This window comes from Asterias amurensis, chromosome 6, assembly GCF_032118995.1.
Source record: "Asterias amurensis chromosome 6, ASM3211899v1".
NCBI classification, from domain to species: domain Eukaryota; kingdom Metazoa; phylum Echinodermata; class Asteroidea; order Forcipulatida; family Asteriidae; genus Asterias; species Asterias amurensis.
In genome coordinates, this window is record NC_092653.1 from 18,780,679 (window position 1) to 18,807,313 (window position 26,635).

The window sequence follows — 26,635 nt, forward strand, 5'->3', positions numbered from 1 at the left end:
CAGTGCAAAACACGATTTTGATGATACAGGTGGTCAAACGACACGGGGAACATTTGATACTGTTCAAAAATGGGTTGGGGTGGGGTGGGGTACACGTCCCTTCCACTCTTTCAAGGGGGAGGTGTAAATCTGTCCACGACGGAGCATGCGTGTGAGAAGCCTTTACGGCTCGGAGTGCGGGCCCAATTAAGGGCCCGGGAAAATTTAGCATTTTAGACGCTCTGTGATGCAATCTAGGGCCAATTTTTAGGGTGGTATTGCGTCATCCTTTGCCCACAGGATTAATGCCCAAATAGGGACACAGGGTTTCGTCTTACACAATGCAAAACTTGGGCTTCATGATAAAGGTGGTCAAAAAGGTGGGGAACATTTGATATTGTGTCCCCCACCCTCCAAAAGGTGGGGGACATGTCCCCCTGTGCCCCCCCCCCCGATTGACGCCCATGAGTAATAGTAGCTGTTTATCATGGTCTGGATGGTGCGGTATTGATTACGGTGGCTAAATTACTCACTAGTTATGCAGCCGGATAATCTAGTTCTCCCTTTGAAATTTGAAAATTCAAAATATTATGGAAAAAACAATAACGATAAAGCCAGAAAATTAAAGAAATCGCTAAAGCAAGAAAGGAGGGGCAGACCCAAAATTTGACCACCTTTTACTGCACAGTGTATTATACTCTTTCCTGAATTTCATTAATGCGCGGCTAGGGGGCGCCAGTTGCGCTCTCCCGTAATTTAAGGCACCCCCACCCACCCAAGTATGCCGAGCTATCCCTGACCCGGTGTACCTCCATGCATTTCCTTGCCTCTCACCAATTCGTGGGGGCAAATCCCATCGAAAATACATCAACTTGGATGTCAAGAACACTAACAGGTCGGCACATTTTTTGTGTTGGTTGACCACTGAAACCCTATAATTATTATTATTATTATTATTTTTTAATATTATTATTATTTTATTTATTTCATTTTATTTATTTTTTTTTTTTTTTGGGGGGGGGGGGGGGGGGGTGGTCTCCGAACGGCTATGGCTCCGGTTGAAAGGGGTGGGACGCACCTGGAGATGTTGATGTTTTTTAATGTCCGAAGTGACGTAGTTTGTCAGTTCTGCTCCCGCGGCACATTTCTGCTCTCATCATATCAGCCACTAGCCAGTCACATTAATTGTACATTTTTACGATTTTTGGATTTCATAATATGAGATTTTCAGACTTGGTGTAATTGTTTGCATTCCGTTTTAATTACCATGGAGGAAAAAAATGACACCTTTTAATCCGGCTTTTTGGCCTGCTGAACAATTGAGATTCTGTACGGCGAAGCTAAATTACTTCAAGTCGGATATGAATGATACAAAATAATACAAACATAACCCATAAAAAAAATATTAATTACGACTTGTGTTCTTGCCCTATGGTCATTTGCCCTATTAATGGATTTCCCTAATGAACAGCCCTCATCTGCACGCCCCCACCCCCCTCCATGGAGGGGGACCAATAAGACACATTTTTTCCTAGGAAATTCTGTCGTAGCGACGGGTTAGTCTGCGTCGTCTGGTTCCTGGACTCACTTGCCGCGTCGATTATCGTATTTCTGTTGAGCGTCAGAGAGGGCCAGACTATAATAAGAAATTATTTTGTATCATGATCGGAAGGCTAATTCCAATCGCAGATTGATTTCGATCGCCGTCAAATTCAAAAATCAAAGTCATTTTCGTCTCACCGTCTGGCTGGATTTGCATTCACATGATAAATATGGGAGTTAGGTAAGTACAGATCGGTGCTAATTTGGCTAGACAGTTTTACTTGCACCCAATGACCCATGCATATTATGTTGATGGGATTTAACCACTACTCGTCGCCTTCTCCCTGTCTTCAAAAAATTAAATATGGTGATGTTTGCTTTTATGATGATGGGAGAGTTGACGTTATGAAATGATACTTGTTTGTTATGGTGATTGATTGATAGCGCCAAATAAGGATATTGATAATTGAGGGAGAAACAAACATAATTATTGCATAAATGGGAGAAAGCTTTCGTTTCCTGCCACCACCTTCTTTTACTTTGTTATGAAACATTAGATTACTAATGATACTTCTACTATACTCCTACTACTGTACTACGTCCTACTAATCCGATTAGTAATCGGTAATCCTATCCTAGAGAACTATTTCGGTTTCGTCCGGCTATCGTCTCGCATAACCTAATAATAGGTTTATATCTCTCACGCGTTAAACGATGATGTGATGGTTCAATCATGGTTCAATGAATCTTGGAATCATAGAGCTCTCTTTTATTTTATTGTATTAATCTCGCCAAAATTAGGCTCTATATAATGTGTCCTTTGATATCTCAATGTCCGAGGGGACGACCAGAGAATCCACTCCGCTATCTCAAAAATGTTAAAAACTAAGTTGTTTCATCTTATGTTTCCTTCTTTATCAGATGGCAGCAAGATGACATCAGTGCATTATTAAGTAGCCTATTAACTTATTTTCAAAACTTACGTCATTTTTATTTTCCTACTATCTCCATTTCCATTTTGTCGACTTTTACTCATTTTCCTTTCATTGTCAAGATCAATAGTTTCCTTCGTCTGAGCGAATCTACCGGTTTCAATCAAGATGGATAACTACCATGTGCTGGAGTTGATTGGTGAAGGATCTTTCGGCAAAGTGTACAAAGGGAGACGCAAATCTTCTGGCAAGGTACGTTGTGTATGTAGACCTGTCTAACATCTCTAACATGATTAAAGGAACATTACAGAATTGTTTTTTTTCTACCAAAACAATTGCTGGCAGTGTACGCACTTTATGTAATCCACTGTATACATAAACTGACAAACCTGTAGAAGTTTGAGATTGATCATCCATCTGGGTCACGAGAGAATAGTGAAAAACCGATTACAAATTTTGCATTGCATCGATGCCAAAATAAAAATGAATAAAACGCTCACTGAGCGATAAGGTCCAAACGCGAAGTTACATTATTTATTTCTCATCAAATGTGACATTTCACATGTTTCAGAGATAATTTTCCAGGGATGTTTTCAACTATCATCATCATTAGACCTTCACGATTTTTGTTTCTTACCAATTCTGTAACGTTCCTTTAAAGACCTTGGATCGCTTTATCCCTGAACTACGTGTACCTCGCACTCGGCAAATGGGCATAGCCCAGGCAATAGCCAACCCTGCTCTGGAGAAGCTGTAAAACCCTTCAAGGGTATTCTTGAAAGGTGCAAGCACCCCCCCCCCCCTTCCTCAAAGAGGGACTTACAGTAGGTGGGGACAGTGTGAAAGGGGTAACTGTGGGGTAAAAAACTCCCAGGATCTCCCCATGGGGATAGAGATACTGTACAGTGTGAACAGGGCTTTAGAAAGGTTCTGCTAGGTTTAAATATGAGGCCATTAAAAGAGTATTTTCATTCATGTCACACACCATTTTGGTTAATAAGCATTTTGCAACAGCTAAATAACATGAATAATTGTTTGTTTATTTTACATAAATGAGTGTACTATTATGTTTTTTTTCTGTGTCTAAAAAGGTGGTCGCACTGAAATTCATTCCAAAACTTGGACGAAGCAAAAAGGATCTTGAGAATTTGATGAAGGAGATTGAGATTATGAGAGGTCTTCACAATGAAAACATCATTGAGATGTTGGACAGCTTTGAAACAGAAAATAGAAGTGAGTAGGCCTATTAAATATTAAACAGTATTGCCAATCATTGAGAAGTTAATACTTTCTCTAGGGTCCAATTTGATAAGAGTTTCTTTAAAGCCGAAAATGTTCATCATCATCATTTGCGTTTGTGTCAGCCTTGTTCAAAGATTGTAATAGGGGTGCATTACTGGAGTCACCATCATCACCTGGGCCCAATTTAACGGTAAGCAAATTTTTGTGCTTACTGTAGCAGAAAAATTACTATGGTGCAAGCGTATTTCATAGGTTAGCAGCACAATTTGGCGTTTACCATGGATTTGCATTGTGACGTCATATATTTTCGTGCGGTAAGCACCGGAAGATTAGCATGCTTTTTTTGCGTGCTTACGGTTAGCAGCGCTATGAAATGGAAATCGCACAGTAAGCACAAAATCGGCCGCTAAGCAGCGTAAGCGGCGCTTTGAAATTGGGCCCTGTTCTCTTTCAATTGCCACTATCCTCAGCTCTCGCACATTTCCACCACTCCACTTTGTCACATCCAATGTAGTTCTTATGGCTAAGTCATTAGAGTGTTAGGCTGAATCCGAATGGGCGGCTACGGCTATGGCTACGACTTTTGCTCAGGGTGTTGCTAAGGACGTCCTATACATGTACTTCAACACTTGATGACGTGGAAATCAAGCCATAGCCGTAGCAGTAGCCGCTTATTCGACACGGCCTAAGTTTGAATCCTGGTCATAAAGTATTGTGTCCATGAGTGAGACACATGACTAGAACTGCTGTTCATTGTCTCATTGAATAAGTTGGTACCTGGATGGGCGGGTAGAATTGTTCATGTGATTCTTATTGTCTTTGGAATAATTGGGTACCTGTTATGTTCTTGGGGAGATTTGTTGACGTGATTCTCATTGCCCTAGGCGTAATTGGGTACCTGAATGTTCTTGGGGAGATTTGTTGACGTGATTCTCATTGCCCTAGGCGTAATTGGGTGCCTGCGTCATGTGCATGGGAAGAATTGTTGATGTGATTCTCATTGCACAAGGCGTAAATTGGTACCTGCGTGGGTAGTATTGTTGATGCGAATTATTAGCACCCATTTGGCTGCCATATGAGCAATGATTGATATAACATGCCATGTAAATGTTAGGATTGATTGATTGATGACTGTCATTTGTACGAATTCATCAAAATAAACGTTTATTCCTATAGTTTAGGAAAAACTAAAAAGCACACATTGTATAATCTTTCCTAAACTCAATGGTTTGAATGTTTTGCTTTTGATTAGGTGGTTGCCGTGACAGATTACGCAGAAGGAGAACTTTTCCAGATTCTTGAAGATGATGGTAACCTACCAGAATGCCAGGTAAACATTTTAATGATAGACACTTTCTTTCGAAGCTGCACAAGTTTTTGTTCAGTCTTCGAAATTTTAAATATAATGTTTTGGATTGACTTTAATAGTAACCTCCTTATTTTGTATAAGTACATGTATATATACATGTATGCAGACTGCAGAGCCATGTGTCAGTATACAATTGTTGCACGTTGTGACGGGGTCCATGGCGTTTTGTACACCCGAGGGGGGTGCCATTTTTCCTCGAGAGGGTGTACAAAACCCATGGACCCCAGTCACAGCGTGCAACAATTGTTTTGCTATACCTTTGTTTAATTGTTATATTCCTCTTCTCCAAGTTCTGTTGTCATCTTCAAACATTATTACGACGGACTATTCATTGTTAGCAGACGAACAAGAAACAATTTCCTATGAACATTCTTTTGTTAATTTTCAAAGCTCAAACATTTCAAACTCTTGCTTATTTATCTGAACTTGTTCATCATTCTTCCCCTACGTGGACTTTACATTCTCAACAGTCATTGATCACCACAACTACTTGTACAAGAGCTTCTTCCATCTATTTCTTAGGAATAGTCCTCCTATGCATATTCGCCAGCCTAGCTCTTTACACTGTTTGAAGTCTCTCTTAAAAACTCATTTGTTTGAAGCTGCTTATTTGTAGTCTGCTTTAATACTTGTAATCTAATGTTCACTCATTGCATATTTCATTGTTCTCTTTAAGCGCTTAGAGGCTTTTGCATTAATATAAAGAGAAAAAACAGCACCCTTGTTGCCCAATTTGTTTACTTTCAGATGCCTAAAAAAGGCTTCCGACCTGAAATCTTTTAAAATTGAGTAAGAAAATACCTTTTTTCTTAAAACCTTTGTTACTTCAGAGGGAGCAAATTCTCACAATGCGTGCCCACCTGGGTGGACACCAGTATGTACTCATGATGATTATTATTTTTCCTAAGGGGACACCATTGTACATGGCACCGGAGTTGGTCGAGGAAAAGCCATATGATCACACAGCTGACCTCTGGTCCTTAGGCTGCATTCTGTATGAACTGTTTGTTGGGACACCCCCGTTCTACACAAATAGTATCTTCCAGTTAGTCAGTCTTATCAAGGTAGGTGAACTTTAATAATGGCGTACTGCTACTGCAACAAAAAGGATACTTACTCTAGTAATAATAATAATAACAATCGTATTTATAGCGCGCCTTTTGCCAAAGGATAGCGCCAGGTATTATTACTGCAAGGAGTGGGACGAAGTTTGAGATATAAGACCTAATCCTTAAGCACCATGTAATGGTTTACAGGGTGCTATGGCGCAATATGCTGCCAATAGGAATTGATTATAGATTTATCAAATAATGATCATGGTGCTTGATGTAAAAAACGCTGTCTTTACATTGCACACCTTCACCTTCTGCGGTAAGGTCCTCTGTTGACAAATTGCGTGCTGTGATGTTAGAAAGCCTATTATTCTTGACTTCCTCCATTATACGATTGAGAAACATAATGGAGATTGGAAGCGTAACATTCAAATTTGTAATTATTTTTTTAAATACTTACATGTATCCCGAGTAGAAATCAGCTCAGCATGAAAGCAGTTTTCCACTGATGTCCAACCACTTAAAATATACATTCATTATAAATGTATAGTGCAATGTTTAAAGGAACACGTTGCCTTCAGATTTCACAAAATTTCACGTTTGAGGGTGTTCCTAATACTTATTAAGAGTTGTTCTTGCAATAAAACACATTTAATGTGTTGTAATTAGTGAATGGTAATTAAAAAAACAAACACTGACCTCTGACCCTGAAACATGGCCCGCGAAATATATACGTTTTTCAAGCCGTCAAAACGATCGTCCGTTTATGCGCGATGCACAGCAGTTAGGCTGGCGCCGTAGCCAATGGCCTGGTAAACCTACCAGAAGAACACAAGGTAACATACTGTTCTCTACCATACGACGTTGTGTGAAATGTAAACACACCATTTTGCTGTCAAAATCGATCGCCGAAAAAACACAGATTCAGCTCATTGCTCTACGCAAAGAGATGACTGAAGTTGAAGACACGTCCAAAAAGAAGGAACGGACACCTCGCCAATCAGGGTAAAAATAATGTAGTGGGACATGGACTAGCCGACGAGAGAGAGAGAACGGACCGTGATTGTTTATACCCAATGCAATGTTATTGTTAGTTATTATTGTGAACATGACACGTAAATTCACAGCCATGACAGCCGCAACACTGAGTTGTGAGAGTACATAAATGTACATGTACTATGACTAGTTTACATGTAATTTTGTAGATCTATTCACGCGGTGCATAGATGGGAGTGGGGATTTGAATCGAGTGTCCAGCGTCCTAATGACTTGGCATAATTTACCCTAATTTACTTTGATGCTACAATTAAAAGAGTCGTTTATCTGGCTGGGATGGGGAGGACTTTTGTAAAAATTGTAGAAATACATTTTAAAAATACTAAATAGTACAGATTTATTAAATGTTTTTTGTATATTTTTAACAGTTTACCCAAAATATTGTACCCAAGTCAACTCTTACCCCAATTCTTTCAAAGAAGTGTGACCTTTCAAACAATAAAAAATAAAATTGTCGAGAACTAATAAGTTATATCAATGGTTATGAATTTCTTGTTGAAGGTACTATGTGAGCAGATGCCAGGACTTGGCGTAAACATCTTGGAGACCTCATCAAACCCAACCAAGCTGGTGTGTTTGTACCAACTGTAGGGAGATGCCAACACAACAGGAGAGGTCATGCTGCAAACAAAGGCCGGATGAATGCTTCTCAAACTCGGCAGTAAGAGACTGATTATTTCATACTGTCAATGGCATGTGCATGTTTAACAATATACACATGTACTGTCAAAGCAGTCCAGTTTTGTTATATGATATTTTGATCTGTCCGCCCCCCCCCCCAAAAAAAAAAGGAAACAAAGTAAATGTGTAAACAAACATTAAATAAGGAAACACAAATTTAAGCTTTCATTCATTGTAGTTACTTGTAAACAGCCTCCTTCGCCAACGTTGCATTACCAAAAAACTTTACACTGAACAGCCACATCCCAAATTTTAATAACATCATGTCTTTGACCAGCAGCCAATTTTACAAAACTTTACGCAACTGCGTAAGTCCACTTGTGCAACGTTTATGGAGCAACTTGCGCCATTAAAATTGCGCAAGTGGACTCACGCAGTTGCGTAAAGTTTCGTGAAATCGGCTGCAGGTAGGTAATATTTGCTAAAGTGTCACTTTAATGAATCAACATCAAGTGCATGGGTTTTATATTCCATGTACATGTACAAATAACCAATTTTTATTTTGTTAATTGTTTCAAAAATGTTTGTGTTTATATTTGAAAAGATCTTGAGGCACCTTGTTCTGGACCACCATTAGAGTTGGCACGACATCACAGGAATGACATGTACACCAGGGGAGCATGATGTACACAACAAATGACTTTGCCACCCAGCCAGCCTTCACAGACAACATGTGTTGTGTCAGAATGGAAATAGAGGAACACTACCTAGTTACTGTTTGTAAAATCAGGGATATATTTCCAGATAGTTTCAACTGTCATGTACACATGATTTATGCAAAACAGGTTTTACAAATGGCAATATTTCCTGTTTTCAACAAGTAGATTCTTATTCCTAAATTAACACATAATGTCAATATTTCAACTTATTATTATTTTCTTTTGCACATTACTTATGTCAACAAATCATTGAATGTGATGTGAGCAGAGTTTGTTTTCATCACAACGACATAATATGATTAAGTTTAATTTGAAGTACATGGCCAATTGTTGATACAATCATCATATTTATTGTATTATTTATTTGAGATTTCGATATTTTGTAACAAAAAACACACTAGAACAACAAATACAAAAACATAAACAATCTGTATTCAAATAAATTTATCTGAAATATCTTTATTCTGTATTCATAAAGAGACATGGATCATAGATGCAACAAGTTTGATAAACACAGTGCCATTTCAAATTTTTAACCTTAACCCTTGCAAGTATATTTTGATTTCAAACCACATGCCTGTTATGAAATGCATGGTCAGAATGATGTTTTAGAATTAGTCATATTGTTGACTAGCAGACCATGTTAGTTCGAATAAGTAAAAGTTTTAAAGGGAAACCACCGAATTTCAAGTCATACTTGTGTTGATCATTCTATTCTACTTTTAAAACATTCTTTCTAACCATATGCATTTTACAACCAAATCACTCGATCTAAGGCATTGGTCTCTCTAAAGGGACTTTATACCTTAGATGTTGGTAATTACTAATTTGTGATCATTAAACTCACTTGATAAAGTCTACATGATGAGAGGCATGTCAAAGGACTTGTTTCTATACTGCAATGGTGTTTTTCTTTCACTGTTTCTTGCAGCTTATATTGCCAAATTTAGCCCAAATTGTCACAGGTTTATTATTGTATGCATAAATATTGAGGAGATACACCAACTATTACTAAGGATACTGCATGGGACTATAGTGTTCTTTGGCAAAGGACAAATTTAATTAATGTTTGCAAATACATCGTGTACTGCTGTGAATTGTAAAAACATTCAATAAATTGTCCATATTTTTTTTATAAAGTTCCTATTAATTTGTGACAAAGATTCTCTTTGATTACATACAAACTCTAGAACTTGCCAATAATGCTAATAATGCACTGACCTTATATCTTATGCACACCTGTACAGACAATTTTGTAGCCAAATTGTGGAAAGTTACATGGAAATTAAATTTAAGAAGTGGAAAATCTGGATTTGTGTTTTGCTTCAAGTTCTGTTGGTAGTAGTGGTGGTGGTATGGAGGGGGGGTGGGGGGTGGGGGGGATGGCGGCTGCGGGTAGAGGCTATCCTTGCACCATTAGCGGTAAGCCTGGGCGACTAGTGTCGCACTCCAACTATTGAATCCTGAGTCGAGTCGCGACTATTGTTTTCAACTATTCGGTTAAACGTGCTACAAAAATAGTTTAAAAAAAATTGCGTCTACCTGTTTGGTGAACCAATATAGTCGCTCATGACTATTCATGACAACATAATTTACTTACAGAACACAGTCAGACATCAGTGACACAAATCTTCTGTCTTTTCCGCTTGAATTAGACTATATTGTGCAGTGCATCGTGATAATCAAAATTTTGTTACGACTAGTGTCGTAGTCGCAACTATTGGATGGAGGTGCGACTAGTCGATTAGTAATTTTCACTGGTCACCCAGGCCTAATTAGTAGAGTTTTCCTGTCCTGCGAAGAAGCTGGTTGTCGTCTAACCGTGCTTGGAAAACTTCTTTGATGTACGTGTACTCTCTTGTCCATACCGGCTTCAATAATCACATCACCACCCAACTTTCACTGTGACCTGGGAATCAAGTATCAATACAAAAATGTTACAAAATAATAAAATTGTTCCCCGTTTCTGATTTTGTTTTGTAATTTTTGAAAAGAGTTTTCTAGACTATGGCCCTTTTCGAAACCACGGCTTTGGCTTTGAATTCAGCTCGGGCCAGCTTGGCCCCGCAGATGTTTTGACAATACTGAGCGTGCTTTGCGTAGGGATTCAGACAAGGGGACGGAGTCTGAAGCCGAATCCATAGCCGATGCCGTGGTTTTGAAAAGGACCTATGGAAGCTTCATTTTTGTGGACAAGAGTATTAATTTATTTTAGCTTTCCTTGCCAACTACCATTTGCAGTATGTGCTCCCTGTTCAGATGCATCGCACCATAAATTTTGCTGTCAAATGATTCTGAGCAATGTAAACAGGAGCTACCTCAAATAGTACTGTCCAATTAAGACCAAGGTCAAGGAATTACATCCCCATAATAGACATAAACATTATTTTATAAAATAATGAATGTATGGCAAATAAGACAAGTGACATCATCTATCCTATGGCGATGGACTAGTATTAGTAATAGACACCACTTTCCTGTTGCCCTGTGACTCTACATGTACTTGCAAACAGCATAGAGAAAGGACAGAGAAGTAAAGTCCCTGTAATTTTGCATCTAAAAACGAACTGTGGGGTATAGGCCTATGTGACTCGCAATTGCATACTATACTTACACGGTAAACGCCTCTGACATGTCTGAGCAGATGTTTTATTATTGAGAGGATGAATTCTCTAGCTGTAGTTTTGGTGTGGGAGGACATGACACGTCCATTTTCAACTCCACTCGCTAGTTAGTATACGGGTACTAGACATTCTTTCGTGTACAAAGTGTTCGCATTACTAGACTGGCCCCGCTAAAATCCTACATCGTACGAGCAAGAGTTCACTGCGTCTGGGGAGGTCTGGCCGCGGGGGATGATGGCCCGCTGGACGGCAGCCGCTCGGCCCCGCGACGTGGGCTGAACTTGCTGCTTAGATAGATTAATAAAAAGTTAATTCAACGTAGGCCCTTTTATTTTTTTTCATGAACTGTTTTTTTGTTGTTGGAGTAACCATGGAGGAAGAGATAGATACAAATGGGTTCGTAAAATTGTTAATAATTGCTCAGTCGTATAGTTCAACGGCTGCGACTGGAAATAAGACTAGTGAATTTGGCGGCCATTTATGGGAGTCAAAATCTTGACCCCCATAAATGGCGGAGCGTTTTGTTTCGAGAAAGTTGGCAAAAGTGAAGCAATTCTAAGGCATGTTTGTGTAGATCATTATATTCTACTTTTTTAACATCTTTCCAACCGTAATCATTTTACATCAAACGCTTGTCATAGCCCAAAAACGCCCAACAAAGCGCAGCCCGAAGGCAACGTGTTCCTTTAAGAGGTCGACATGACTAGAGCATGCTACCAATATTACTTTTTGCACAAAATAAAATAAATGATAATTGTCAAGAAAGCAGTCAACAAAATAGGCCAAGAAAGAATGTTTTGCACTGGTTCAGATTCAATATGTTCAATATTTCTATCTGTAATTTTCACTTTGATGTTTTTTCTGTTGTCCAGGATCCAGTAAAGTGGCCCAAGAACATGAGTGCTGAGTTTAAAGTAAGTATATTATGATATTTGTGAAACTAGATTTGTATGATTCATTGAAGTACTCCATTCAGTGATTTTAAGATTTGACTAAAAGAAGTGAGTTAGAAAGAAGTACTTGATTCATTTGTTTCCTTACACTATAGACTAAGGCCGTGTCCGAATTGGCGACTTCGGCTACAGCTACGGCTAGGGCGTGCGCGTCTGCTATTCTTCAACACTGACAGACGCGCTGATCTAGCCGTAGCTGTAGCCAAAGTCGCCAATTCGGACACGGCCTAAGGCTTATTTGTGTACGAGTCAATGGGGGATTCCCTCGAGACAGCGGACCAGTCTATGTTGTAAAAAGTCCAACGAGTAAATGACCTTATCATGGCCACTCAAACTTTGAATTATGTTTTTCAAGCGTAGTCTCTTCGAAGTCAGGGAACATGGTATTTTACCTAAATTCATACGCAGGGTAATTGTAAAAGCTTCATTAGCCAGTTGCTAACTGGTCCGGTACTATACAGATTTAAAGGCACGTAAACTGTTGGTAATTACTCAAAAGAATTGTTACCATAAAAAGTTACTCACTCCGATGACCAATTGAGCAAACTTTGTACAGGTTTGTTATTTTATGCATATGTTATGATTCACCGATTGATTTAATACAGGTGTTTGACTTTTATCATGTTTATCAAACTTTTCCAGTGTCTTTAAGAGGGAAATTGTTTTTGTTCTTGTTCATAGGATTTTCTTCAAGGTCTTCTTACCAAGAACCCAAGGGGTCGTCTGTCGTGGCCCAACTTACTCCATCATCCTTTTGTGGCAGAAAAAGTTCAAGGTAAGAGTAAACTACATGTACATGTACATGTATCTACAAACATCCTAGATGCTTTCACTACATGCATGCTGTAGGCTGCAAAGGTTTAGGGTCATGGCCTGAATTTTCATCTACAAAAGGTATCAAAACCCATAAACAAGTTTTCTGGCCGGAATCGGAAGTTCTTCAATATAGCTTTGATTGAAAAACATTTGTTGTTCTTAAGAGCTAGTTATTTATCTTATTCACAGTTTCGCCTTCATCAAGTTCTGAACTGCCAGAGCAGCCATTCACTGAGGAGCCTACAGCCAAACAGAAGGCAGCGAGAGAGAAGGCATCTCGTCAGAAGTCGAGCAACCTCCCAGCTGGTACCACCATCATGCGCAAACTCAAAGGCAGAGAACAGCCACGGGATGAGGTAAAAACAAAATATTGAACAGTTAAACTCAGACTCCTCAAATTTTCTCAAAAAGAGGATTTGAATTACCTTAAAGGAACACGTTGCCTTGGATCGGATGAGTTGGTCTATAAAAAAGCGTTTGTAACCGTTTGTTATAAAATGCATATGGTTGGAAAGATGTTTTAAAAGTAGAATACAATGATCCACACAAGTTTGCCTCGAAATTGCGTGGTTTTCCTTTTACTGTGCGAACTAACACGTTCGGCCATTTATGGGAGTCAAAAATTTGACTCCCATAAATGGCCGACTGTGTTAGTCGACGAGGTAAAGGGAAAACCATGCAATTTCGAGGCATGTTTGTGTGGATCATTGTATTCTACTTTTACAGCATCTTTCTACCCATATACATTTTATAACAAACGCTTTTCAAAGACCAACTCGACCGATCCAAGGCAACGTGTTCCTTTAAGCTATCGAGCAAGCTAAGTGATCTATTTGTAATATACATGTACATATACATGTATCTGGCAGAGATTGTCGAATCCAACCTCAGCACCAAGCCTGGATTTTTTCTTCACTGTATTTGGGGAACTACTGATTATATAGAGCTTGACATACACAGGCATGATGATTTTCCTACTCTAGTCTGGTTTTTTATTTTTACCCTTTCAAAAATCTGAAAAACTGTGACTAACATGACTAAGCCTGAAATGTCTGCTTAACCTACACCATGTTAATGTCAATCAGCCCTTTTGCTCGATTAAATATTCATACTTGTTTTCCCAAGGACCAAAGAAACATTCATGTATGGGTAAATGCACAAATATGTTTAGCTGAGTTCTGACATCATTAATGAAAGTTCAACATTTGTGTTTTCAGTCCCCCAAGAAACAAGAGGCGTGGACCAACAAGAAAGCAGCAGCCAAGCCAGAAACTCAGAAACAAGAATCCGAGCCCAGCGCCACCGATCAGAGTGAACCGTGGAACAGCGTCAAGCAAGTAGAGCCCACGCCCAGGGAGGATCGAATCACCAGAGACTACGCCCAGGAGTTTCCCAGTGTGGAGGTTGAGAGTAGGAAAGTGGTTCGGAGGGAGGGTGGAACCAAGGGGAAGGATGGGCTGAGGAAGAGCATTGAACAGGTCAAATTAACGGAGGAAGAGGTAAGTCTTTATTTAGACATCTTTCGGGAAAGCTCTATTAAAGATTTTTCAAGGTTCTAGACTGAGATTTTTCAAGGTTCACCACAAAAACTCAGAACTTATACATCTTTTTCACCAGTGGGTGTGTTTACATTGAATTACTTGGGTTATTACACTTACTGGATAAGCAGTGAATCTGCCTGGGTCAGTCAGCAACACCACTGCTTTGTGCATGAGGCAACTGTTTGATGGAAGAAGCATTGATGGCAGCCGCAATACAGTCATCTAGATGAGCTGGTTGCCACTTTGCGATCTAAAGATGAAAATACACGGAGCAGGCCACATCAGTTAACAAAAAGGTGATCCCCTGGCTGCTGCTTCCTCCATGTTGGGTGTGATCCCTGCCTACACAGCGGCCAATGGTTAAATACATGTATGTGGCTTCTGACTGGCACCCAAAGATGTTGGCCACGTAGGGAGACTTCCAACAGAGGGCTAGATAGCTCAGTCAGTATACATGTTTGTTATAAAATGCATGATTAGAAAGATATTTTAAAAGTAGGATATAATGATCCACACAAGTATCACTCGAAATTGCATGGTTTTCCTTTTACCTCGTCGACTCACATGGTCGGCCATGACTCCCATAAATCGCCAACCGTGTTACATGTAGTTCGCAAAGTAAAAGAAAAACCACACAATTTCGAGGCATATGTGTGTGGATAATTGTATTCTACTTTTTAAAAATCTTTCTAACCATGCATTTCATAACAAACGGTTACAAAAGCTTTTCAAAGACCAACTCGTCCAATCCAAGGCAACTTGTTCCTTTAACAGTGATTTGTAAATTCCTCTGTACGGGATCAGTCAAAGTTATGGCCAACTCTTCCTGTATTGTTTATTGCATACCACCACTACATGATCATGTCATGTAATTTATAATAAACACAGCAGGGCTTAAAATGTACACTGGACCACAGACCCAAGGCCAGTAGTTTTGGTGTCAGCAGGCCAGTAAACTTTTGACTGAACAAGTTCGGTGGTCTTGTTTTTTTAATTGAATATCAGATTATGAACAATAATATGCCTCACTTTCTGACTTTGTTTGTATCTTGAGCAAATAGTATCAATGTCTTACACTCGTTTAAAGGGTCTATGTAACTTTTGTACATGTAGGACAAAAAACACAACGTCCACAGATTTACACTAAACTTACACAGTTTGAAGACAATGATAGTAAAAAGCTTCCCTGAAAATATTACGTGCTGAGGTGCTGTAGTTTTTGGGAAATGAGTAAAACCATGTCATGGAAATAATTTTCATCTCATGAGACGAAAATTATTTTAATCATTTACAAGTACAAACGTATTTTCATTACATTGTTTTACTCATTTCTCAAAAACTGTACAGCACCTCCATTAAAAGTAATATTTGAAGGGAAGCTCTCCACTTTATCATTATCTTCAAACCCTGTAAGTTTATTGTAAATCTATGGATATTTTAAAAAAGTACCCAAATCCTTAAAAACAGTTAATCTTAATGCATAGGGTAAAGAGCGTTTTTCATATTTGATTCTGGTCTTGTAAACTTGGGGTGTAAATATCAAAATTTTGTCTGGACAGATGAACATTTTGAGCCAAAGCCTCCTGGTCTTGTGTTTTCCCCAGAACAAACAAACTTAAACAAACAAACGTGAACAAACAAACAAAACAAAATGAACAATCTGTACAGGCCCTGATACACTAGCATGACTAGTTAGCTAATTGTATAGTGCTCACTTATATGCCAGGTTATTTATTTCTTGTACATGTATTTGTTATTGTTATTTATTTGTCAACAACAGAGCCGAACCGACAGACCCACATGTATGGACGGGACTTCATTGTTACACTACCCCTTGATGGTTGGAAACTGGAAGCAGCTGGTTCTTTCCTTCAGATTGCTTGTGTCTCTGGTGGGTTAGAGTAAGTGTTTCAAGCAAGTTTTTGCTACATGCATTTTTGTTGTGTGTTGCGATGATCATACCGCAACATGGGGGTGTCGTGGCTGAGCGGATAAGAGGACTGAACTCAAGCTCTGGTGTTTCTGTTCAGCAGAGTGTGGGTTCGAATCCCGGTCGTGGGACTTGTGTCATTGAGCAAGACACTTTACCTTAAGCTTCTCTCCACCCAGGGGTTAATGGGTAACTGTGAGGGCAGAGTTGGTTCTTGTGATTAAGTGCACTACATATTTGGCGGCACAGGCTGTATACTCCCAGGGAGCTAAGATGGTTTCAGGTCATTTAAGGCCCAGTGACCAGGGGTAATAATGTTGAAGCGCCATGAGCGTCACTATGTGACGGACCTGAGCGCTTTAAAGGAAGCCACTATTATTATTATTTTATTTTGCAGGGCTTAAACTTTGAGTTGTCGACCACCGGTTCTTTTCAGACTCACACTACTCAAACGAAACCTTTACATGTTATTTCTAAATACTCCCACCATTAAACCCTACTTAAATATTATCTTTTTTAAAGATCTTAAAGATTTGTTTTCATTTGTTTTATTTGTAGTCCAAAGGCTAACAGCTTTATAACTCTAATTGGGAGTGGTTACTCAGAGACGTTCACTGCTGCACCATCTGCTTCAATAGTTCTCACAAGCTTCAAACAATTCCTCCTAAATACAAGTACAAATATTCTCTACATCAAATCGGACTTGGACATCGTCGTCACATTGTTCTTACAAATTGGTAAGACCTTAAGCGCCTACACAGCGATGCCCATAGCGTCTTTGGATAAGGTCCACTTGGTTGCTTCTTATGGTTTGCTGGAAGATAATTTATCAGAGCTCACTGTAGTCGGCACAGCGCCCACACAGAGTATAACTTTCAACGAAAATGCAGATAATGTTACTCTGCAAAGTCAGGGGGGTGTAAGGCCGCTGTCCTGCAATGTGTTACACAACCAGTCATGCGTTTACCAAACCAGCAATGATTTCATAGGTGGTCACCTCCAGTCCCCTGATCCCCTCATGGCAATAGTTGAAAGTAGATGCTCAGACGAGGCAAGTGGTTGTTTAGGTCACTCCATGGATAGCCTTTACCCACTGGTTGCACTTGGGCAGAGGTACACGGCTGTGGCTGTCGACAGCCTGGATGTCAGTGGAACCTTCCGTGCCGTGGCAGTTTGGAATAACACTGTAATTTCCTGGTCTGACAGCAAGAATGTGACACTCGCTAACGGTCAGACCAAAGATCTGAGTTATAACGGGAAGGAAGTTGGCACCATTAAAGGATCTAAACCCTTTCTCCTGTTGCATCATATTGAGAGAGGACTACCGGCCATTGACATCGCCTTGGTGACTGTACCACCCCATGAACAGTTGACTCGTAAAACTATAACTTTCTCAACCTACAAAGTCATCGACAAAGGACAATCACAAGTGAAAAGCTTCATCACTATCATAAACCCGTGCGGTGATGAAATATTATTACAGCGCATTTCCTCGACAAGGCCTCGTACTGTTCCAACCGTTTCCCAGTCGTCCACGGTGGTACATTTAAGTGAGGATGAAGCGACAAATGTATGTGGCTCAAGCAGGGATCTAGAACCAGGGGTCTACACTCTGGAGGTGAGTCCAGATAAGCCAAGAGGCAGTTACTCCGCTATTCTGTACACCGTTACCGAAAATGGCGTTGCGGCACACATCCTGGCCACAGAACTAAACCAGGTGGTTTGCAGCGTGGAGCCATCGGAAAAAGTACATCTCTGCCCAACAAAATTAATCACCATCCAACCACCAACAGTAACAGCCAAATCTGAACCACCTGTTACTATCCATGGTGGGGAACAGACAAATAATGCAACTGGCACAAGTAAGTTAATCTGATCTGCTTTTCCTCTGTATTACTTTTTGAGCACTTTTCACACGACAGCATTTTAGCATGAGGTCCCTCGCATAATTTGAGCAAGGTTTTAAATTTTAACGAGCTGAACTTGGTGTGGAAGGACAACAATGTTTGGACTGTCAAAGGTCCCTTGTGAATCTTCTCAAGTTTTCCATACTCTATGGGGTATTAAAGGTACTAGACACTACATTGTATTGGTAATCACTGTTAGCATAAAAACTTGCTTGTTAACGATCAATGGAGAGCTGTTGATAGTATAAAACATTGTGAGAAACGGCTCCCTTTAAAGTAACATTTTTTTCGAGAAAGAAGTAATTTTTCACTAAAATATTTGAAATTGATTTTGAGACCTCAGAATTAAGCACACGACTTTGTGTGACAAGGGTGTTTTTCTTCCATTATTCTCCCGCAATTTCAACAACCAATTGATTTCAAATTTTCAAGAGTTTGTTATTTTGTGCACATGTTGAGTAACACCAAGTGAGAAGACTGGTCTTTGACAATTACCAAAGGTGTCCAGTGTCTTTAACATCATTGTCCTATCCATGCATCGTTGACTTTGAGTCTGATAAACTCCTTCCAACTGACATGTGCCTATAGATCCTGGGTGTCGTTTTGGGTGTCAAAATCGTATACAAACATGCACAAAAGAGAGTTGACACCCCAAATTTTGCGCATTGTTCGGAGGCGCGAACAAATCTGTATTGTGTTAGAAATCAATAGCTCCCCCTTGCATAACGCGGAACGCTACAGGTACACTGAGTTTACGCGCTCATTTTTACGCACAGAGAACATTGTCCAATGATCTGCCTCCTTTTTGAGAGTGTGACGTCATATGCAATGGGTCTATAGAGACAAATGAGACAAATCTTCTGTTATTTGTACCGTATGCCATACATGTACTTGTAGTGCTTGTTCAAATAAAAACAGTATGCATGTTAAACTGTTCTGGTCTAATTGTTATGACAATTCTGGGCCAGTACAAATCTTGAGCAACAAGCCCATTGGTCTTGTGGATTTTTCCCCCAAATTCAAGCCCTGCACATTGGTTATTGTCTCAGACCAGTTTCCACATTTAATGTGACACTACCTTTAGGTATCAGGGAGGTCAAGTGAGGCTTACAATGGACCCTTACCATGAAATATGCTAATTACATTCACGCATGCGTATAGGCTTTATTGGTTGGCAAATGCTTGAGAGTCATGCAGCCATTGGCCATGTATGAAACAGCGCAGTGTTCCTTCATTTTGCCAACCGAAATGTTAGTGCGCACGCGCTATGTGCAATTCACATATTTCATGGGAAGGGTCTAATTGTACTGTTGTTGAACAAATGTATACACTGTGTAGACCATGTGACCTCTGACGTCACACGAAAACCATAACATGATTCGCGCGCGTACCGCCGGGCAAAACCTTTGTGTTTTGGCAGCCAGCTAGAAAGTGTACGCAATCTTACTATGACTACGCAACTCGGTGCCCGGCGAAACATGACGTATGTTTATAGTGTTTTGTCAACAGAGGGCGGTTTGAATGTAAACATAGGTCACATCGTCTATTAACACGTTGATTTATGTGATTATTATTAACCTTGCAGTTATTCCCGTAGTCATTGCGATCCTGACTGGGATTGTGGGTGCCATAGTCATCGCCTTTTTCATGTTTCGCTGGTGTAAGAGGTAAGTGAACCAGTTACTGTTGGGTAATAGGCCTCCCTTGGTAATTACTTGAAAAAGGAATGACTTACATGTACTTGGTAAAACGCACTGAAGACAAGAGCTCTAGATATTATAAAACATTGTGAGCTACATTTTGTAAGTGATCCCCTTTAAAGTAATGTAGTTTTTTAGGGTTTTACCCCCCAAAATGTGAATCGAGGTCCGCAGAAGACTGGCCCGTTTTCCTCGTATTTTCCATACACCGTTGTTTAAAAACGCATAACAGGTATAGTACTCATTATAAGTTATCACACAAGTGGGAGGGGATTACAGAAAAATAACGCGCGCCTGCGTCCCATATTCAACAGGGCTGAAGGCCGAGTTGCATATGGGACGCAGACGCACTTTTTTTTTCTGTATTCCAAGAGCGCGAGAGTGATAATGAATTTATATAAATATATATATGCAATATAAAAACTAGGAGTAGGTTATAGCCTGATATCACACTCCAGTTCGAGGATCTGATTGGAGGATTAGCGCATACTGCATGTACTGGAAGGTAAAGTCCTCATAACATGCACTACACACCTGTATAGGCTAGAATGGAGCGGTTGCTTCGTGGTACAGATCGTACGAGAATCCCGACACAAAAATATCAATGACACAATTTGTGCATTATCACAGCAACTGCTCATGCGACAGTTACGTGACAAAATCGGTATCGCGTATAAAATGTTGATCCTAATTGTTTTGTGGATAGCCGTCCAAGTGTGCAAAAATGTGCATTTGAAATGTAGGTTACCATGGTTACCAGCGCAATGTTCCTACGGTTCGGATTGGCCGGAGCTGTGTGGCCAGTCCTATTAGATAAATATTTTCTGAACTTTAACTGAGCGGTAAGCTTTTGTTAATACACAACTATATCTTGCTACAAAAGTATGCAATTTCCAACATCTATTCTATTTTGCTATGACACGGCAGCTTAAGTTCCTTGTATTTTCTGTGTTCTCGTAGCGACCGTGGTTGTATCGTTTAATTTTAAACCAGCATGGGACAGTTCATGGGACAGTTCATATAAACAGGCATCTTGTATTGGTTTAAAGAGAGCTGACTATATTATGTTTCCATTATCTGATGAATTTCAGGAGGCGATGGAAGCGATTAGAAGAGGGTGAATACATGGAGGACAATCCCATCAGGCTGCATGTATTGGACATGTTGGAACAAGAACATGGTTTGTAACTAAGCTTTACAAATCACAGGATTGAAACTGTACATTCACTCAAAACAATAATGACATGTGTTAATTGTGTATCAATCAAAATTTTAACATTTAAAAATCTAAATTTTTGATACAGAAAATGTTCATATTTTCATATTGAAGTAGAATATGTTTGGGAGTGTTGACAGATCTAAAAATGTTTTTACAAAAATTTTGTTGAATGAGTTTTTTAAGTCAGACTGCAGCTTTTGAAGGCAGGGTATACTTTCAGTAATTTTTTGTCAAAGACCAGTATCCTAACTTTGTATATCCCAAAATGTTGAATGTAAAATAGCAAACCTGTAAAAATGTTTGGCTCAATTGGTCATCTACATGTAAGTTACATATAAAAAAAGCTTGTTGCTTAGAGTTATTTGCTTTCAGATGCTTGAAGCCATACTGAGATTCAATTGTGGGCGGTGAAAATTATCTCTTTCTCTAAAACTACACTCCACAAATAGACCGTATTGAATATGACGTCACCGTTCAAATATCTGACCTACAACAACATCATGGTGTCTGTGTGCGTGTGACGTGCCTGTGTGCGTGCATTTGCTGTAGCAATCAAACCGGGAGTACTGCGTGCTTCATTGATGTACGCGTTTAGAGGCGCATACGGTTTGCCCTACAAGATGGTGACTTTCGTAGCAAACAGGGGTGATTGGGAGTCATCTCTTGAGTGTTTTGTTCTGTCAACAGCTTTTCAATGCTTGATACAAAGTTTGTTTTTTGGTCATTACATAAACTTGTAGAGTAATTACTAAAAGTATACCCTGCCTTGAAAATAAAATAAATGTATTAAACAACAATACATGTACATGTACATTGAAGCTTCTTGCAGTTGCAAGCTCTGATACACACGTCTTAAAAAGAGAGGCTCATTCAAAACTCAAGTTGCAACTGTTCTCAGCTTTTGAAAGCGATGCTTTTAGTTTCACATCCAATTGTGTAACAAAAATACATATGTTAGGACAGTGAGAGTACTTTGTTTAAAACTCTAATTATACTAATTATGCAATGATGTTAATCAAGATGTCTTTTTTGTACTGATTTTTGTGAGTAAAATATATTTAATCCAATGAACCGCCTTTAAATTCTTTATTAACCGCCAATTTTAAATGTAAAATAAATATTTGAAAACCAGTACTTTGTTTAAGTGAACAAAATTGGTGCACGCAGTAGCGGGAAAAAATATCTGCGCTAATTGTCTGCATTCAGAGAGGTGCTTCGCACAGTTTCTAAAACACTGCTTGACTTAGCAAAGCAATAAGCATGCTTAGTCCCGCTTTGTTAGCAGGGCCCAATTTCATAGAGCTGCTTAAAGACACTGGACACTATTGGTAATTGTCAAAGACCAGTCTTCTCACTTGCTGTATCTCAACATATGCACAAAATAACAAACCTGTGGAAATTTGAGCTCAATTGGTCATCGAAGTTGTGAGATGATAATGAAAGAAAAGACATCCTTGTCACACGAAGTTGTGTGCTTTGAGATGCTTGATTTTGAGACCTCAAAATCTAATTCCGAGGTTTCAAGATCAAATTCGTGGAACATCATTACTTTCTCAAAAACTAATTACCTTCACAGGGAGCCGTATCTCACAATGTTTTATTCGATCAACAGCTTTCCTTTACTCATCAAGTAAGGTTTTATGCTAATAAATATTTTGAGTAATTACCAATAGTGTCCACTGCCTTTAAACACAATAAGGAGCTACATGTAAGCACAACAAAAGTATGCTTAAACCAGAGTAATGTTACCAGCTACTGCTTTTAAAAGCAATATTTTCTGCTTTTAAGTAGCTCTATGAAATTGGGCCCAGACGAGTGAAGCAACAAATGCAAACAAAAGTGAATTACATAAAAATTTGCTGTCAAATTTCCCGCTCACTTGTGAATTGCAAATTAATTCAGACTTCTTTAGACTCTTCAGATGTTTTTTTCATTGCTTGTAAAATATTAATTTTGTCTTTTATTTGTTGTTACTATTAACTGTTACTATTTTGTACAAAAAATATTGCCGTGTTCTTTTCTATGTGTTAAACACAGTACTGTAAAAATCTGATTTTAAATATTTTAATCATATTAATTTTAAATAGCATTTTAAAGTAAAATGGTTTCTTTCAGCCAAAGCAGGCATATTATTATTTACAACTCTTATATTTTTTGTATTTTGCTATCTATTTTTTGATCATCAATAAGCACTTAAAATGTCCCAAACAGCATCGTGAGACCACAGGGCTGGTGTATCTCAGAACTTTCACAGTAACCTTAAAAAAGGTCTCTGTCTGAGTTTTACTTGTCATGCGCTGAAAAGTGAATAAGTGGATGAAACCTAAAGAAAATGGCATTGGTTTGTATCTTTTAAAGACACTGGACATTACTGGTAATTGTCAAAGACCAATCTTCTCACTCGGTGTATCTCTGTGAAGATTTGAGCTTAATTGGTCATCAAATTAGTCATCAAAGTTGCGATGAAATAATGAAAGAAAAAACGCCATTGTTGCACAAGTTGTGTGCTTTCAGATGCTTGATTGCGAGACCTCAAAATAAAATTTGAAGGTCTTGAAATCAAATTCATTTTAGTGAGAAATGACTTCTATCTCAAAAACTACATGCAGTTGTACGTTACATCAGAGGGAGCTGTTTCTCACAATGTTTTATACTACCAACAACTGCTCATTTCCAAGATGAGGCTTTATGGCAATAATTATTTTGAGTAACTACACTGTACATGTACCAATAGTGTCCAGTGCCTTTAACACAGACGCTTTTAAATTGTTATCCTTAGCTTCCAACCTAAAAGTTGGGACACAAGAAAAGGGATTTGTACGAATAGAACAAAATGGGCCTTATTTCATGGTTCTGCTTACCAGTACTTCATTACCAGCACTGAATTTCTGCAGGGGACTAAATGTGAGGGATTCTTCGTTAGCGAAGAATCCCTTACATTTAGTAATGTGGAGTACGCACACTCAAAAGCAAAAACTCCCTGCTAACACTTGACTTGTGCGGAATTCCCTGCTTCTGAAAGCACTGGTTCTTTGATAACAAGTTACAGTAAGTACATGACGAGCCATAAAATTGGGCCCAGGTGGCTGACTTAGAGATGGTTTTATTATACATCATGTCAGTTTGGAAAGTTGCTGAAATGTTTAAAATTGTTGAATAAGAAAACTTTTGTTAAATTTATTTAATTTTTTCGTGCAATAGCAAAACAAAAACTATCTACTAAAATAATTAGTTAGAGTAACTGAACTAATTAGGTTTTTTTTTTTAACAGCTTTTTATAATCACAGGTTTTTAGGTAGTACGGTACTGAGTACATGTATCTGGGTTCTTTTCAGTGTAAGGGTAAAAACAAATTATAGTCTTTATCCTCAATGCAAAACTAACCTTTTTTAAAACGCTGCAGTACCCACTGCTAACACATAGGATTTGAATCTGCTCTAGCAATGTAAAGGTTGTGGGTGTAAAGTTATTTGCCTGTGGATTTGTTTTCACAGATTACGGGAAAGTACCGAGTAAGTAGTGCCTAAAATATATCGGTGGAAGAGTTAAAAACACAACTTGATTTTTTATCCCTGATGGAAAAAGAAGGCCAATTAAAACAAGGCATGAAAAACTCAACAGGAAGTGGACTGCAGATAAAGCTTGTGGTGCGGATGTGGTTTGTCACAGTAGATAAACATAGAACATTATTCATGTGACACTAACAACTATACCATGTTGACATATGGAAGTTATGCCTTCACAGTCATGTGCACAATTTACACTTCCTCTAATGTTGCATGTTTGAATCCGATAGTGCAGAACTTGCCCAAATTAAAAACAACAAAATGATTTGACTTCAGTAAAATGTTAACTCTGTACAGTAATTGTTGCTGCTGACAATTTCTGCTGTCAATGAAAAGCTGGTATGAGCTCAAAGTTTGACTTATAAGCTGTATAATTGTTTTTGTTTTTTTTTGCAGTTTCTCAAAAGTCTCCTATTGTCAGGATTGTGTGATGTACTCATTTTCCAATAGATACATGTTACATAGAGTCCTCATGTGAGTTGGGACAAATTACAAGTCTTTTATAACCACAGGTTCATGGTGTAAATTGCCATTGTAATACCTGGCACTTCCCGCCAAACATGCCAAACTAGAAATTTAACATTTTTAAATTAATTGTTGGTCCCCAATCCTGGAACTATATGTAGCTACCAAACCACATGCACAACACTAACTCACTCGCATGACTTTCAAGTTTAAATTTTAACTTGTCTTTTCTCTTCTCGCCCATGAACTGTCCATTCTATAGCATTCTTTAGCAGTGTATTGTATTATTGAAAAATGCGCTTTATAAGTCCTAATGTACATTATATTATTATGTTTGTTGTTGACTAATACGCTCTGTTAATTTAAACTACATTCATCTGCTGCTAGATACTATGCATTTTCTTTGTAAATTGTTAAATATAAGGTGATTAATTATTCATGTATGTTTTCCTACAAATTGCCCAGACTTTGATAATAAGTGAATTATAAACTGTACCCTAGGGCTGATTTCACAAAGAGCTAAGATTGATCTTAAGCTGTGTATCAATCTTGACTCTTTCAGTGCCAAGGTCATACATTTACATTGTGTGTTATGTATGATCTATTTTCATGTACAAGAAAGCGCCATTATCATACATAACATTTATAACAGCAAAAATGTATATAGTGCTAAATCCATCAAAAAACAATGCTCTATGACGCTTACAGAGAAACATTTTTAGAAAATCTCCCAAGATATACCCAATCGTAGGCCTACATAATAAGATCTGTTGTATGTACTCAGAAAGTGTCATCATGGTACATGAGAGGGCATTTATCATCATCATCATTAGGCTGTGGTCACTGAAGATCATCAAGTGTAAGATGTAGCCCTCATGATGACAGGACATTCTCAGGAATTACTTCTATTGGCTTTGGGAAGTACAAAGCAACACAAATCAGCAAGATACATTTTTTAGGTATGGCGGACGTGATAGTAGTGCACTGCAGTGCACTGAACTGTTTGGTTTGGGTGTATACAGACAAATTTACCCAAACCTTAGTGTTCTATCATTGTGTCCGCCATACCTCAAAAGGGCACATTGGCTTTGGAATGTGGGCGTACAAAGCAACACAAATCAGCAAGATACTGTACATTTTGTTTGGTGAAAAAAATATAATTTATTAAATGTAAGTTCAATACACACAAGAAAGTTGACACTGAAAGAGTTAACTTACAGTAAGCAAAATGTGATGTCAAAATACAAACCACTATGGTGATACTGACAAATCAAAGCCATTGAACACTTTCGGTAAACAGTATATTGTCCAAGCCCACACTTCGTGTATCACAACTTATATATAAAATAACAAACCTGTGAAAATTTAGGCTCAATTGGTCATCGAAGTCTGGAGAAAATAA

The 26,635-nt window shown here is 38.7% G+C and overlaps 1 protein-coding gene and 2 long non-coding RNA genes across 5 annotated transcripts; 2 read left to right on the plus strand and 1 right to left on the minus strand.

The window, feature by feature from the left end:
• Positions 1–1,652: 1,652 nt before the first annotated feature.
• Positions 1,653–26,573, plus strand: LOC139938380 (uncharacterized). Of its 3 annotated transcripts, none has more exons than XM_071933851.1 (11): positions 1,653–1,762; positions 2,576–2,705; positions 3,545–3,686; positions 4,948–5,025; positions 5,973–6,128; positions 12,009–12,050; positions 12,771–12,864; positions 13,095–13,261; positions 14,123–14,404; positions 16,227–16,347; positions 16,935–17,062. In XM_071933851.1, exons 3-10 carry the CDS (start codon positions 3,639–3,641, stop codon positions 16,344–16,346), a joined length of 987 nt encoding a protein of 328 aa, XP_071789952.1. In that variant the 5' UTR covers positions 1,653–1,762; positions 2,576–2,705; positions 3,545–3,638; the 3' UTR covers position 16,347; positions 16,935–17,062. The 3 variants fall into 3 exon arrangements, with proteins under 3 accessions (XP_071789952.1, XP_071789953.1, XP_071789951.1); XM_071933852.1 differs by having other exon boundaries at positions 14,132–14,404; XM_071933850.1 differs by lacking the exons at positions 1,653–1,762; positions 2,576–2,705; positions 3,545–3,686; ... (3 more) ...; positions 12,771–12,864; positions 13,095–13,261 and adding exons at positions 19,869–19,950; positions 21,075–26,573 and having other exon boundaries at positions 14,272–14,404; positions 16,935–18,238.
• LOC139939063 (uncharacterized) lies at positions 6,885–9,822 on the plus strand. The gene is made up of 3 exons (XR_011786258.1): positions 6,885–7,121; positions 7,674–7,833; positions 8,398–9,822. It is a non-coding gene; the product is annotated as an uncharacterized lncRNA (long non-coding RNA).
• LOC139939064 (uncharacterized) lies at positions 8,952–11,657 on the minus strand. Its single transcript, XR_011786259.1, has 2 exons — positions 11,127–11,657; positions 8,952–10,421 (listed from the first exon to the last, which is right to left on the minus strand). It is a non-coding gene; the product is annotated as an uncharacterized lncRNA (long non-coding RNA).
• Positions 26,574–26,635: the final 62 nt, after the last annotated feature.

Excerpts from the sequence above, each read along its gene's own strand:
- LOC139938380 (XM_071933850.1), top strand. The coding sequence starts at position 16,247 with ATGTATGGACGGGACTTCATTGTTACACTACCCCTTGATGGTTGGAAA. Across the intron at positions 16,348-16,934 it reads TGTGTCTCTGGTGGGTTAGA|TCCAAAGGCTAACAGCTTTA; the intron begins GTAAGTGTTTCA and ends TTTTATTTGTAG. Across the intron at positions 19,951-21,074 it reads ATGTTTCGCTGGTGTAAGAG|GAGGCGATGGAAGCGATTAG; the intron begins GTAAGTGAACCA and ends GATGAATTTCAG.